The sequence below is a fragment of the Camelina sativa genome, chromosome 4, assembly GCF_030686135.1.
Source record: "Camelina sativa cultivar CO46 ecotype springtype chromosome 4, ASM3068613v1".
Classification (NCBI taxonomy): Eukaryota; Viridiplantae; Streptophyta; class Magnoliopsida; order Brassicales; family Brassicaceae; genus Camelina; species Camelina sativa.
Genome location: NC_141883.1, coordinates 8,911,576 through 8,927,136, shown reverse-complemented (window position 1 = coordinate 8,927,136; position 15,561 = coordinate 8,911,576). Strand labels below are relative to the sequence as shown.

The 15,561-nt window shown below is 37.0% G+C and overlaps 1 protein-coding gene and 2 pseudogenes across 1 annotated transcript; 2 read left to right on the top strand and 1 right to left on the bottom strand.

The window, feature by feature from the left end:
• Positions 1-801: 801 nt before the first annotated feature.
• LOC147945621 (small nucleolar RNA R71) lies at positions 802-898 on the bottom strand (annotated as a pseudogene).
• A 1,451-nt stretch (positions 899-2,349) lies between these two features.
• LOC147945620 (uncharacterized) lies at positions 2,350-4,512 on the top strand. Its single transcript, XM_087509318.1, has 2 exons — positions 2,350-3,965; positions 4,026-4,512. The coding sequence occupies exons 1-2, from the start codon at positions 2,350-2,352 to the stop codon at positions 4,510-4,512; spliced, it is 2,103 nt and encodes a 700-aa protein (XP_087365444.1).
• A 10,094-nt stretch (positions 4,513-14,606) lies between these two features.
• On the top strand, positions 14,607-15,336 carry LOC104780211 (protein SOB FIVE-LIKE 3 pseudogene; annotated as a pseudogene).
• The last annotated feature ends 225 nt before the right edge of the window (positions 15,337-15,561 follow it).

Sequence of the window (15,561 nt, the reverse complement as noted above, 5' to 3'; positions counted from 1 at the left end):
CTAGTTTCATTATTGCCATAATCATTCTGTTCCATTACATTTAGTATCTTGTCCATTCAGCTTTTACATTCTGCATTTTACATTCTGCAATAGGTTGTTAGTGACAAACACCCTCTATAATTGGCTTACTTAGACAAGTATTGCACACCCTGATTGCTTGCATTCACTCATTTAGGATTGATACCTCTTATACTACAATTGCATAAGGGGAATTGAAACACCTTGCTTTCACCATTGTTCATCATCATATCATTCATTCAAATTCCATTTCACCTACATGCTCCTCATGATGCTAATCCTCTAGGCGTGGTAGACAAACTCGATGTTCCTCCTCACCAGCCTGCTCTCGTCGTTAATCCACCACTACCTCAAGCAGGCGGAAGACAACCTGCTTATGTGCACCCTCTAAGACGTGTCGCACCTAACCGTACCATAGGCGATTATAATGCTCCTAACCAATTCGTTCAAGATCGTGCTGCTATCCGTATCACTCATCCTCCAAGACGTGATTACGAGATTAAACTTCAAATTATTGGTTTGGTGAAACAAAATCAGTTCCATGGCCTTACTACCGAACATCCGATGGACCACATTGATCTCTTTGAAGAAATCTGCTCAACAACAAGAACCAATGGAATTCCCGATGATTACTTGAAGTGTAAGCTTTTCCTTTCTCTCTAGCCGACAAGGCTCATAGATGATTAAAGTCTCTACCTCCTAGATCGATTACTAGCTGGGAAGGATGCAAGTCAGCCTTTCTCGACCACTTCTACACAAAGTCTAGATCCAATTCTTTTTGCAACAAGCTGCAAAGTTTTCAACAAGGACCGGTCGAATCTTTTTATGAAGCGTGGGAACATTTCAAGGACTTTGAACGTGACTGCCCCCATCATGTTTTTGCTCAAGGTAACCTCTTAAGTACCTTCTATAGAGGATTACACCCTAGGTATCAACTTTCACTCGACACGGCCAGCAATGGAGATTTCACTACGAAGACCGTTAAAGAAGGACGAGCTCTCATCGACAACCTTGCCGCAAGTAGTAGCAACATTTGACCCATTTTGATTGAACCATGCGTTCTAGCAACTCCGACGCTAAGGAGATTGCCGACCTCAAGAACATGATGAACCAACTTCTAAGGAATCAACAACATGGAGTAAACGCTTGTGAGACTATTAACAATGGAAACAGAGAGCCTTTCCAAGGAGATTCTTATGACCAAGACGAAGAAGTCAACTATGTTGGTGCTCAAGGATACTACAAAAACCGAGGGTACAACAAAAACTTCAACAACAACTTTAGAAATACTTCTAACCTTTCTTATAGGAACCCAAATGTGGAGAATCCCCAAGATCAGAACTATCCTCAGCAAGCTAACCGCTTTCAAGGAAACAACTTCGGTGGAAACAACAACAACAACTTCCAGCCATGACCTCAATTCAACAACAACAAGCCGCCTTTTCGGAAATTAGGCAGTTTAAAGAAACAATGAGTTTCATCGTCAAGCACATTCAAAAAAGAGACGACACATTCAAAGATGAGGAAGAATTTTGTGATAAAAAAGAAGAGTTGAATTACATTGGAGCTAGAAGCAACTATCAAGGGAATTTTTATAACCCTTCAAAGATCAAGGACATCAATTCAACTGAGGCAATTTCCGACAAAGAGCTACATTTACAGACTTTCAAAGTTTTCAAAGAGGATTTCCTAATCCAACCACGAGAGATCAAGGCCCTGACTTGAGAGATTGGATACTAGAAATTGAGGCCAACATGCATGCTTTCACAGAAGACATAAATTTGAAGATATGCGATATGTACAAGGATCTGAACGACAAGATGACATCCCTTACAATCAAGGTCAATAACCTTGAAAAGCAGGATAAGGAGAACATTTTTATTCTTGAGAAATACAAGGAGCCCATTTTGGAGACAAATGAGCAAGTGCTTAACTTAGCAAACTTAAAAGCTATATCGTTGAGGAGTGGAACAATCTACAAAGAACCAAAATATCCAGAAGGTTACTTGGAGAAAGATCGAACACCAGAAGTTATCCCCATCGAAAAAGAAGAAGGAACCATGGGGGAGAAGGAAAGAGAAGAGCTTATCCACGAGGAGATCACCAAGGATCCTCCACCTCTCGTTCCACCTCCGACGCGCATTTATCAACCCAAGGTACCATATCCAACTAAAGTTTCTAAGAATGAAAAAGAGAGGGCCAAACTTAAGGAGCTTGTCGGGCAATTATCAGTAAGGCTACCTTTTGTTAAGAGCTTTTGCAATGATTCGCCCTCTAAGGAAGTACATGAAGAGTATTTTGACAAATAACATCAGTCTAGAGGATGGCGTCATGGTGATTACGCAAGAGTGCAGTGCAATTCTACAAAATAGCTTTCCTCAAAAGCGAGGAGATCCAGGCAGCTTTGTTTTATCATGCAAGATTAAAGATGAAGTTTTCAAACGCTCTCTCTGCAATTTGGGATCAAGTATCAATATGATGCCACGGTCAGTTGCTAAACGCTTGGGATACCATTTTTTCAAGCCTACGAAGATCTCATTGGTCCTAGCGAATAGATCGATTCGACGCCCCGTCGGGATTCTAGTTGATGTACCGATCGTCATTGGAGACTGCCAAATCCCTACTGATTTTGTGATTTTGGAGCCTAAAGATCCTTTGATACTAGGTCGTCCTTTCCTTTCCATTGCCGGGGCAATCATTGATGTTCCTAACGAAAAGATAGACTTAAACCTTGGAGGTTATGTTATGAAGTTTGACATGAATGAATCATTGAAGCTATCGATTTCGGAGAACTTAGATAACCCGATCTTCAACATCAACTATTTGGAAGAAGATACTAGCGGAGCATGCGAAGATATATTCTTTGATGACCCCTTGGAGATAGCATTGACCAGAGCTCAAGAGGAGTACAGCTTTCAAAAAGAAGAAGTCGAAAACTGCACAAAGATTCTTGACTCCGCTGAAACTTGTGAGAACATCGTTGCATATCTTGATCTCGATGAAGAGAACGACGCTCCTACACCACCTAGAAACACACCAGCCGTTGTAGCAGATCTGTGGAGCGAACTAAGAGCCCCCAAAACCGAGCTCAAGCAGCTACCCACTGGTCTCAAGTACGCTTATCTTGGACCTAACTCTACTTACCCTGTTATTGTTAACTCAGGTTTAAATGATGTTGAGACAGCCATGCTTCTTGACGAGCTGAGAAAGCATAGAAAAGCGCTAGGTTATTCACTTGAAGACATTCAAGGAATATCTCCCGACCTTTGTATGCATAGGATCAATTTGGAAGAAGGATCCAAAAATTCCATTGAGCATCAAAGGAGATTGAACACAAACCTCAAAGAAGTGGTCAAGAAAGAAATAATGAAGCTTTTAGTTGCAAGAGTGATATATTCTATTTCAGATAGTGCATGGGTAAGCCCAGTTCACGTGGTACCCAAGAAAGGAGGAGTGACTGTCATTAAAACCGAGACCGATGAACTGATCGCAACAAGGACGATCACCGGCCACCGTATGTGTACCGACTACCGGAAGCTCAACGCTGCAACAAGAAAAGATCATTTCCCCTTACCATTCATCGATCAAATGCTAGAAAGGTTAGCCAATCACCAATATTATTGTTTTCTAGATGGTTATTCAGGTTTCTTCCAGATTCCAATCCATCCGGACAATCAAGAAAAGACAACGTTCACCTGCCCCTACGGAACGTTCACCTATAGAAGAATGCCCTTTGGTCTATGCAATGCTCCAGATACTTTCCAACACTGTATGATGTCCATCTTCACGGAATACATTGAAGATTTCATGGAGGTTTTCATGGACGATTTTTCAGTTTACGGTTCGTCGTTCAAAGCGTGTCTAGCCAATCTCGGAAAAGTCCTACAAAGATGTGAGGAGAAACATCTAGTTCTTAATTGGGAGAAGTGCCACTTTATGATGAATCTGTAACCGCCGAAGAATGTTAAAGGAATAAAAAGTTTCCTTGGGCATGCTGGCTTTTATAGAAGTTTCATTCAAGATTTCTCCAAGACCGCAAGACCACTCACACGCCTACTTTGCAAAGATGTGGATTTTGAGTGTGACAAAGATTGCCTTGCTGCATTCCACAAGATTAAAGACGCACTTGTCTCAGCTCCGGTTGTGCAACCACCAGATTGGGAGCTACCCTTTGAAATTATGTGTGATGCCAGTGATTATGCAGTTGGAGCTGTACTAGGGCAAAGAAAAGATAAGAAACTGAATGCTATTTATTATGCTAGCCGAACCCTGGGTGAAGCACAATGCAACTACGCAACTACGGAGAAGGAGATTTTAGCCATTGTGTTTGCTTTTGAGAAGTTTCGATCATACCTTGTAGGATCAAAGGTAATTGTTCACACCGACCATGCAGCTATTAGATATCTAATGTCTAAGAAAGATGCCAAACCGCGTCTCATAAGGTGGATCCTCTTGCTACAAGAGTTTGATATTGAAGTTAGAGATAGAAAATGAGCAGAAAATGGAGTCGCCGACCACCTTTCGCGAATGAGAGTAGAGGAACCAATGCCTCTAGATGATAGCTTACCCGAAGAAAATGTCTACGTCAATGAAGCTGTCCCCATGACTAACAAACCAGCACCGTCGCAAGCACTACGTTCACAAACTTATGATACACCTTGGTTTAGACACTATGCTAATTATTTAGCAGCCGACGTTGAGCCACCACAATTCTATGGTTATAGAAAAAAGAAGTTTTTGCGAGAAGTAAAGAGATACTACTGGGATGAACCCTACCTTTACAAGAAGTGTCCCGATGGTTTATTTCGAAGATGCATCTCCGAAGAAGAAGTCAAAGGAGAAATATTTGGATGCCATGGCTCCTATTATGCAGGTCATTTCACCACCTTTAAAACTGTTTCCAAGATTTTGCAAGCAGGTTTTTGGTGGCCAACCATGTTTCAAGACGCCCAAACTTTCATTAAAAGATGTGACGCTTGCCAGAGGATGGGCAAAATAAGTAAGAGAAATGAGATGCCCCAAAATTTCATACTTGAAGTGGAAGTCTTCGACGTATGGGGGATTGATTTCATGGGTCCTTTCCCTACCTCTAACGGCTACGAATACATTCTTGTTGCTGTTGATTATGTTTCTAAATGGGTGGAAGCTATAGCAAGTGCTACGAATGACTCAAGAGTGGTGGTCAAGATGTTCAAGACCATTATATTTCCAAGATTCGGAGTACCAAGAGTGGTGATAAGTGACGGAGGTAAGCATTTCATAAATCGAAACCTTGCTAACCTTTTCAGGAAGAATGGAGTTCTCCACAAGGTAGCATCTCCTTATCATCCACAAACAAGCGGCCAAGTCGAGATTTCAAACAGAGAAATCAAGTTTATCTTACAAAAGACTACATCAAAATCAATAAAGGATTGGTCCACCAATTTGGATGACGCTCTATGGCCATACAGAACAGTTTTCAAGACCCCATTAGGTACTACACCTTTTCATATTGTCTATGGAAAAGCTTGCCACCTACCCGTTGAACTGGAGTACAAGGCCGCATGGGCAGTGAAGGAGTTGACCTATGACATAAAAAGCGCAGCCGAGAGACGTTTGATTCAATTAAACGAGTTAGACGAAATCCGCCACAACGCCTATGAGAATGCAAGGATTTACAAGGAGAGGACTAAAGCATACCACGACAAGAAGATCATACCCAAATCATTCTCCCCAAATGATCAGGTTTTACTTTTCAATTCTCGACTTAAACTTTTTCCAGGAAAGCTACGTTCTCGGTGGTCCGGACCATTTAGAATAAAGGAAGTTAAACCATACTGAGCCGTCATTCATCTCAACGACAGAGGAGAACCGTTTACCGTAAATGGACAGCGTCTAAAGCCTTATCTAGCAGAAATTGGCAAGGAAGAGAGTGCATCAATCGGTCTAATCGATGCCCCCCAGGCCTGATAAAGACAACAAACGTCGAGACAACGACGTTAAACAAGTGCGCTTCTTGGGAGGCAACCCATGTCTAGTAAGTTTTTAATTTTAGGATGTATTTTCTTTTACCTATTGAATTTTTGCATTTTAGTTTCAGGTTTATAAAAAAAAAAACACACAAAAAAAAAATAGAAAACAGAAAAGCCAAAAAGAAGGAAGAAGAAGTATCATGGATTGTCTACACAACTATGTCTAGTGGCAAGCACCACCTACTGACCGGCCATGACCATCATGACCGAAGCAAGCCAAAGGCGACGGATCGATCACAATCCTCATGTGATTGATGCCGAGAGTCCCCACCAGCCATACCATATGTAGTCTGATGCCATGTCCAGTACTATGTACCGCGTACCATTCCTGTGTACCGTGTACTACACCACCGTACCTGCTGCTTATGTCTGCGACCGTTCACCCGTGTACCGCGAGACAATTCTGAACGAACACCATCCTACCACCTACCATCACCATTCTTTTATTTAGGTATGTTTTTGTTATTTTTATTTTCTCCTTATTATTGATGGTTTTAGGTTTTTATTTCAAGGAGGATGCATTTAGAGATCTATCAAAATAATTTGAATGAACTTAGCCTAGTTCAAACTCGATGTTAAGCAACTAAAGGAAGTACAAACGGTTAGTCACCACATTTCCATTCCACAACCGACTCTAAGACAATTTTTGGGAAACCATTGAATGATTAAGAGTCGACACAACAACATTCCATCAGGTGACATTGTTCGTAAACCCTACACTTTTCCTTATGATTTTTAACCCTCATCACTTTCTTTTTTCCCACTGCGGACGGTGTGATTTAAGTCTGGGGGGAAGGATGTTCCATCCTATACTATTGCTACTTTCTATTTTGTTGACTTGAGACCTTTTTCCACTTTTTACATCAATAATTTTGAAGTTTTTATCGAGTCACATTTTTTTTTTGAGTCAAAACTAGTAGGGAATTATGATCTTATTCTAACGGTTTATTTAATTTGGATTAACACTCTTATGACTCTTGATTATGCTTGACAATAGAACCAAAGTTTGGAAAGACTGTGAGCCGACTCAACAATCCCCCAAGTCCCTATTCGATGGATATTCAGATGATCTAACGTTGTCTCTAATTTTTATAGGACCTAAATCAGACTTAATTTTCAAACCCTGGGAATTGGTATACATTGGACTAGATCTCTACATTCAAGCCATACAAGACATTGCACTTCTCCAAGAGTATGTTCCCCTCTCTCTTACCTTCAATACTATTAAAAAAAAAAAAAAAAAAAAAAAAAGAGAATAAAAGATGAGATGATTTTGATCAGTTTAGAGAGGTAGGTAAATTACCTGTGACCTCATTATTCTACTCTTGAGTCAAATGATCACACAAAACTTGGAAGCGAGGGGTAGGTAAATTACCAATGACCCCACTATTCACCTACACCTTTGATTAAAAAAAAAAAAGAAGAAGTGAGAAAAGGGAGAGGAAAGGAATCATATGAAGAAAGTCTTGGCTTGAAGAAAGTCTTGGCTTGAAGAGAGTCTACAAGACATTGATCGATTTTTCCATGGTAAGATTTTACTTTATATTGCTTAATTTATGTTAAGAGATGACAATAGAGATTCTGGAGACTCTAAAGAATTGTGGCATCAAGGAGCGTTGATGACTCTCATGGTGGATTACAAATGGAAGTTCCTAATGTCAAAGCGAAGAAGAGTGCAAATACAATATCCCCAAAGATAAGTGAATTCCCATTATTTTCAAAACCTCTTTTCCATGATTTATTCTGATTATTTGCTTGAGGACAATCAAAGTCTAAGTCTGGGGGAGTTGATAACATCATTATTTTACTCATATTAGCTATAGTTTTCATATTCATTTAGGAAGAGTTTGATAGGATTTCAAGCATGAAAGGTCTATTATCAAGTATTTCAGGTTTCAACAAGGTTTTATAGGTTTTATAGCAAAAATGACCAAAAGACAAGGAAAATACGTTTTAGGAAAGTTTCAAAGCTTTTCAGTACGGGCCACTTTTGAAGAGCTTCCAGAACTCAAAATATATCATGCTTGGTGTCTATGAAAAGCTGGAAGAGTCATATTTCTCCTAGAAGTGTAATCAAGTCCATCCATTCATTCAACCCAAAGTTATGCCCGATTTACCGAGACGTTTTATAAACCGACGTAAAAAGAAGCAACCAGCCGGTGGGCTTTTATTCAAGGCCTGACCAGCGACCATCACAACGGACCAGTCCAAGCCTCCTCCACGGTTCAGAAGCCTCCTTCGCCGCCCCTTATCCTGCACTTAAGAAGAGAAGACGTTTCTACCCTTACAAAACCCTAACTCTAAACAAAACCCTATAAATACTCTTAAGACCTAGGGTTTTGGGGTGTCCTTCCTTGGTGTCTCCTTTCCGCCTCTTAATCACTCATCCACGCCTCCAGCAGCAGCCTTAGAGATGTCCCTAGACCTCTACTCAGCCGTCGAAGTTCGTTCATCTACAGCTCTCTTGGAAGCCACCACCGTTGCCTTTGAAGTCACCAATCTCTTTCTGGTTTTCTTATTTTCGGTTTCCTACTTGTTTAAGGAAGAAGAATCATATACTTTGTATCACAGAGAAGATCTCTAAACCCTTTTCTCATACTTCTAATCTTATATGCAATATCTTATTAATATGGCTTTGATTTGCATGAGTATGTGTGAGTAGTTTACTTGTTGGGTAATAGAGTTTCAAAGGGGATTCATGTTATCGTTTGTTTAAGGGTGTTTAGATCTGGTTTAGTTCCACTTAGTTCTTTGTTCTAGGTTTATTCTTAATGCATATTGCTTGATTAGCTAACTAGTGATTGATCATAGGCGTTTTACACATCACAAGTGTTGTAAACTCGCTCGCAATAGCCTAGACAAGTATTGTGTTATAACCTGCGTCAGTTGAGTTATAGAACTTTACGGATTAGTATCGAACTTGCTTTAATTGTTGGGATATATGCGTCGTTGCCTGCGAAAGTTGAGTAACGGAGTATATAGACTTTAGATACGTGATTAGCGAGTAGCTTATCTCCCGTTCATTCGTGTTTCGTAGTCCAAGAACGTTTAACCATTGAACTTCCAATCATATTCCCTTTAGGCTTAGACCGGTGCTTGATACCCTAAGAATTCCCTACAGCCCAATATTTCGTCCATTTATATTTTCTTAGATTATTCGCATTTAGTTATTGTTTTCTTTAGTTACAAACCCAACCAAAACCCCCATCTTATTATTGTCTTAGCAATAGTCCTCTCTAAACAAACTCTTAACGTGATTTATTCGTCTCTGTGGGATCGATCCTTAAATACTACTACCGATCAACTGTGCACTTGCAGTATTTCGTGTGGTCTTTTGAGGTAAAAGATTGACGTGAAATTCCACACACATCATTCCTCACGACTACGACACTTATAAGAGGAAAACATTCTTCAGAGATGTGGATAGTTATTATTAGGATGAGTCCTACTTATATAAGAAAGGGACTGATGGTTTGTTTTGGCAATGCATAGCTGCGGAAGAAGTGCAAGTAGTACTAGAGCATTGTCAAGGATCTACCTATGGTGGTCATTTTGCCACCTTCAAGACAGTTTAGAAGATCATTCGAGCTGGCCTATGGTGGTCAACAATGTTCAGGGATGCTCAGCTTTTCATCACCAAGTGTGACCCGTGCCAGAAAATGGGTATCATTGGGAAGAGGGATGAGAAGCCTCAACAACCGATTATTGAAGTTAAGGTTTTTGATGTTTGGGAGATTGACTTCATGGGACCATTCAACCCACCATCAAATGGTAACATGTACATCCTAGTGGGTTGAAGCCATCGCAAGTCCTATAAATGATCACAAGGTTGTGGTGAAGATGTTCAAAAACATCATTTTCCCTAGATATGGGATCCCTAGAGTAGTGATCAGTGATGGGGGAACTCATTTCATTAACAAGGTCTTTGATGGCCTGTTACGCAAGTATGGGATCAAGCACAATGTAGCTACTACTTACCAAAACCCAAACCAACGGGCAAGTTGAGGTGACCAATAGAAAAATCAAGGAAATCTTAGCTAGGATCGTAGGGATCACAAGGAAAGATTGGACATTCAAGCTAGATGATGTGCTATGGGCTTATAGGACTACTTACAAAATCCCTATTGGGCGAATCCCATTCCAGCTCCTCTATGGAAAGAATTGTTACCTTCCGGTAGAAGTTGAGTATAAAGCTATCTGGTCTACTAAGATTCTAAACCTGGATCTGAAAACCGCTCAAGAAAAGACAGTGATGGATCTCCACGAACTTGATGAAACAAGATTAGAGGCATATGAAAATTCCAAGATATACAAGGAAAGAACCAAACCCTTCCATGATACGAAAACCTGTAGAAAGATTGGACATTCAAGGTGCTCTTGTTCAACTCTAAGCTTAGACTTTTTCCCAAAAAACTCAAATCAATAGGGTCAGGACACTAACCTTATTCGGAAAGGATGGATTCGAGTTTACTGTGAATGGCCAAAGGGTGAAGAAATGCATGGCTGATGAAGACATTGAAGAGGGGTCGTCTATTTCCCTCGCTGACCCCACCCCAGTTTGTACGGACTCTAAGTCAAGCTTAGTGACTTTAAACAAACTCACTTGGGAGGAAGTCCCGATGATATCCTTGTGTATATGAGTTAGGATTTGAGTGCTTTTGATAGGTCTTCTTTCATGTCTATGTCCCATAGGAACATCGAAAAAACGAATTCGAATGCCTCAACCGAGCACCAACTCGGGTGTCCACTTGGGTCCCTACGTCTAGTCTTATCCATTCCCGTACCCGATGCCTTATCTGATGGGGTATCTGATGCCATACTCGGTCTACCACTCAGATGCTGGTCCGAGCAACACGTTCGTTCGCATCACCGAGCTTACTGATGAGCTCACCCCAGCACCCATCTGAAGCTGGTAACGTGCCTGGATACACCCTTGAGAGCACAAAGGCTGCTACGACCTCCTTCTTCAACAAACAATGAGGTACCACCTTTCATCCATACCATTATTTGTGACTAGATTAAGACCCGTGCTAGAGCACGAGTTGAAATTCATTCTATTTATACTATAATTTTTATATAAAATATAATATAATTTATGTGATTGTTTTAAAAGGTTTTTTGGATAAAACATTATGCAATAAAATCATAAGCTAAATATGTTGGTTTGAAAAAAGACACATATTTTGTAAGTTTTATATTATTAATGATTCTAGATAAGGACCCGTGCTAAAACACCGGTAAAATTTTATTTTATAAAAAATTTTGTATATTTTATATTTTAAAATAAAAATTTAATATGTTGTATTAGTTTATGTATGTGAAGTTATTTCAACAATGTATATTCTACATCATGACTTGAATGTCATTATAATACATAATTTTGTAAATTTGGTTTTAAAAAGCGAGTTATTATATTATGAGTAATTTAATATATTGTTATACCTTTTCTTTTAATATACTTGGTTTCTTGAAATTCTTTCATATTATAATGACATATTATTGACATTGCTATAACAAATCAATTTAGAGTGTTTATAGTTTCTAACTTTTATATCAAGTTTCAATATTTCAAAGAGATTTCAAAAGAAATTATTTAAAATTTATTATATGATATAAAACTATAAAATTCAACAAAAAATATGAAATTAAATTTAAATATTCAAATTTTGACATGTTACTCAGTAAATTTTTTTAAGTCAATAGATATTATTTTTGAAGAATAATATTACTAAAGCTTGAGTAGTTTATAGATTTAACAGTTTATACTTGTTTTAAAAAAAATTCAACTTATGCTATATCCGGAAATAAAATTATTTTTTAATCATAATAAATAATAGATAATTTATTTGTTTCATAAAATAGACTCATATATAAAAATGAGAAGTGAAGTATAATGATAATTAACAAATTAATATGTTAAGTTAGATATAAAAAGATTTTAATATGGATGAATAATTTAATAAAGAAAATCAATATGGTAAGTTAGATGATATCAAATGATTCTTTAGAATATTCTCTTTATGATTTTCGGAAATAAATTAAAGTTGCACCCACTATTTAATTTGTAACCAATTAATCTATAACCTATTTGTAACCAACTTATTAAAATTATATAGTCTACAAAACAATGTTGTGTACTTCCGTTTTATTATATAGGGGATTATTGGACTCTTTTTCAGATTTTTATTTACACAAAGAACTGTGTAATTTAAGTTTGGGAAAGGTCTGAGAATGTATTTAACATTGTGTTTTGTTTTCTTATTTTAAATTTTTGCATACTAGTTTTATTTATTTGAGTCTGTATCTATTTGCATAGAAAAACCCAAAAAAATTTGAAACATGTGAAAAAAAATTGTAGTTTTTTTTAAAAAAAAAATAGTGTTGATGTAGTTGCATTTGCATTGTAGGATTGAGTCTAGACTGTTTCATTTAGGATTGTTTGCATATGCATTGGGGATTATGATGATTATAGCATTGTAAACTCGCTGATTCACAAGGATAAATTCAATGCCCTCGTTATTAGTTGTCTGGTGCTTGTTGATTGAGTTTGAAAAGTAGAACTGAACCACACCTTGAATACTTATATATGCATTTGAAACTTAGTCGAAGCATGTTGTGATTTGATGTCACTCCCCATCTTATTTGAACCTAATCTTGACTAATAATTATCATTTAGTGCATTGAAATTAAACTCATAAATGCATACTTGGATTATCTTTTTCTTTTTTACCACATTTGTTAGTCCAAGTAGCTGATTCCATTATTGGAACAGTTCATCCCACGTTGAACATTATCTTTCTTTCAAGTCATTGCTATTCTTTGAGTGTTAGGCCTTTTTTGGCTCTCAGTCCTTCAGCCCTAGCCAAGATTTTGCTCCTTTCTCATGGTTCTGCGTACTGTTTCAAGCTTTTTGTACGACGCATGTGTATGATTTATGTACTGTGCCCTACGCTCTTGCATCTTCTCTGCACACAACTAGCTTCTTCCGTGCGTACTATTTAGAATGCAGCGTGTCCTTCTTTAATCCTATTATCCTTTATATAGTGAAATCCTAGAGCTTATGTTGGTTTATCTTGCAGAATATACAACTTTTCATATCTTATATAGGCTACATACAAATATAGATCCAATTTATTGTTCAGACCAAATAAAACCACATTAAGCAAACATATACAATTAGTTGTTCTCCCACGTAAACCAGAATTTAGGTGAGAGGAAGTTGAATGGTTTTAAGATAAACTTTGTGGAAAATTTTAATATCTGACTCTACATGTCATATCTATCAATCTACAGATTGATCAATACATCTTAGTCGAACGATTCTGGCCAATAAACCAAAAGTGTATTCCAATGATTATTTGAGTGTTTACTAGTAACATTTTTTCTACTGTGTTTCTTCTTTATCTACTCCCCATATATATCTTTTTTTCTTCCTTTTAATTAAAAACTAATCTCACTTCTTCTACTTAGGTAAGCTATGGCGCAATACTCTCATGAAAACATTTATTTAAATCCCACAAAATATTTAATCTTAAATACTTTCATTAACTCAAAATATAGAGAATTTGTTAGAAATATTCTTTTTGGGATACCTCTTTTCAAAAATATCCCTTTTTTTTGAATATTTTCATTTTTACCATCTTTTTCTTAGTTACAATATGTTTAATTAATTTTTAGAATTTTTTTTAGGTTTGGGTTCTCTATTTTACATTTAGGATATAGTTTTGAAGGGTTAAAGGTTTAGTATTTGGAGTTTAGTATTTGGAGTTTAGTACTTACAATTTAGTTTTTTATATAAAAAGGTATTTTTGAAAATGGACAACATGAAAGGGTGACATAGGAAAAGGGTATTTATAACAAATTCTCAAAATATAATTTGCTAGGATAGATTAATATGAAGTTCTAAAATAAAAAAACATTTACACCACTTTACTGCTTTGTATAAAATCTATAAAATTTTGTTTCATAACCTATTTAATTGTTCTTTGAAGCAATTATAGATTGAAGTGTACTTTTTACTAGCTTAAAACATATACTTTTATTTATTTACTCGTAGAAGGTTCTGAAAATTTACGAAGACGGTCATCTCTATATCGCACCCCTGGTTCCACTGATAAAGTTTCGAGCCTATATGATACAATATATATAGTTTATATTAATCACAAATTAAATGTGTATTATTACGAATCCGAGGAGAGTATAGGAAGAGGAAAAAATATAAGAGGGCGCATGATCTTAACATGTTCTATAACATGGTTTGATTTGAATCAAACATCCAATCTCCATAAAGATGCGTGTTTGGTTTCATTACAGAGAATTCTTAGTGTAAAGAAACATTCCCCTCATGCCACAATGTGAACTTAAACCACTTCACTTTCTCTAACGGAAAGCCATTAATAATATTAATTAGTATTTATTTTTCAACATGCTCACACTATTGCGAAGACTAAGACTACACATAAATCATAACTTATAAAAGACAAACCCTTTTTCATAAAAAAACAGCTATTCTTCTTCGAATCATGTCGGATATAACTTTATACGTTAGACATAAGCTGTCCTTACCACATTACACTAATGAAAACACACGGGTCTTCTTCCAGGCACATGCAATCACATATTATATATGGTCCACTTATATATACAGTCTAGTTCACAAGCAAAACACTACAACTACACAAACAACTCTCTCTCCCTCTCTCTTTCTCATATCCAAAATTAGGGTTCTTGAATCGTCCATGGAGAAAGAAGAATGCAGCAGCAGCGAATCTGGTTGGACCACGTATATATCTTAGCCTATGGAGGAAGAGGTAACTGATGAGCTCTATTATGAAGGGCATAGCATCGAAAAGGATCGTAGCAAATATGCAAATGAATACGAAAATAGCAAGGACAGCGACGATTCGATGGCTTCCGATGCCTCTTCCGGGCCAAGTTATCAACAGTATCACCAAACAAGAATTAGAGGGAAACGGAGAGAAGGTCTCGGTTTAAGCAATGAGAAATGTGATAGTAATAGTAAGAGTAATGATGTTTATGATCATCTTACTGATGATAAAAAAAGTGGTAATCGTATATCTAGGAAAACTGAGACAAAAAAGAGTGAAAACCAAGGTAGGTATCATAAAAAGAAGTAATATATATATATATATATTTTTTTAATGTGAAATTTGTATATTGAGATTGGACTATAATTTGTCCTTTTTTGTGTTGAGATTTTTTATGCCTTTAGTAGAGGGTGTTTGATTACTTTTATTGGTTTTTCTTTTCAACATTAATTATGATATTTGTATTCGTTTAAGGTTAACGCATATGAAGAAACTTTTCTTATTCCTAATTAATAAGCTAAAAATAAAGGATAAAATTTATCAAAAATATGTATTGAAAACAACAAAACTAATTTGAAACAAAAATTAACTTTAGAAAGACAATTAATTTTGATAAGAAGTATTGTTTTTATTTTTAAGAATCTGTTCCCCCCAAGATATTCTTAGATACATGCATGTTTCGGTGATTGTTGGCACTTGGCACT

Excerpts from the sequence above, each read along its gene's own strand:
- LOC147945620 (XM_087509318.1), top strand. The coding sequence starts at position 2,350 with ATGGTGATTACGCAAGAGTGCAGTGCAATTCTACAAAATAGCTTTCCT. Across the intron at positions 3,966-4,025 it reads TGCCACTTTATGATGAATCT|AAGTTTCATTCAAGATTTCT; the intron begins GTAACCGCCGAA and ends TGGCTTTTATAG.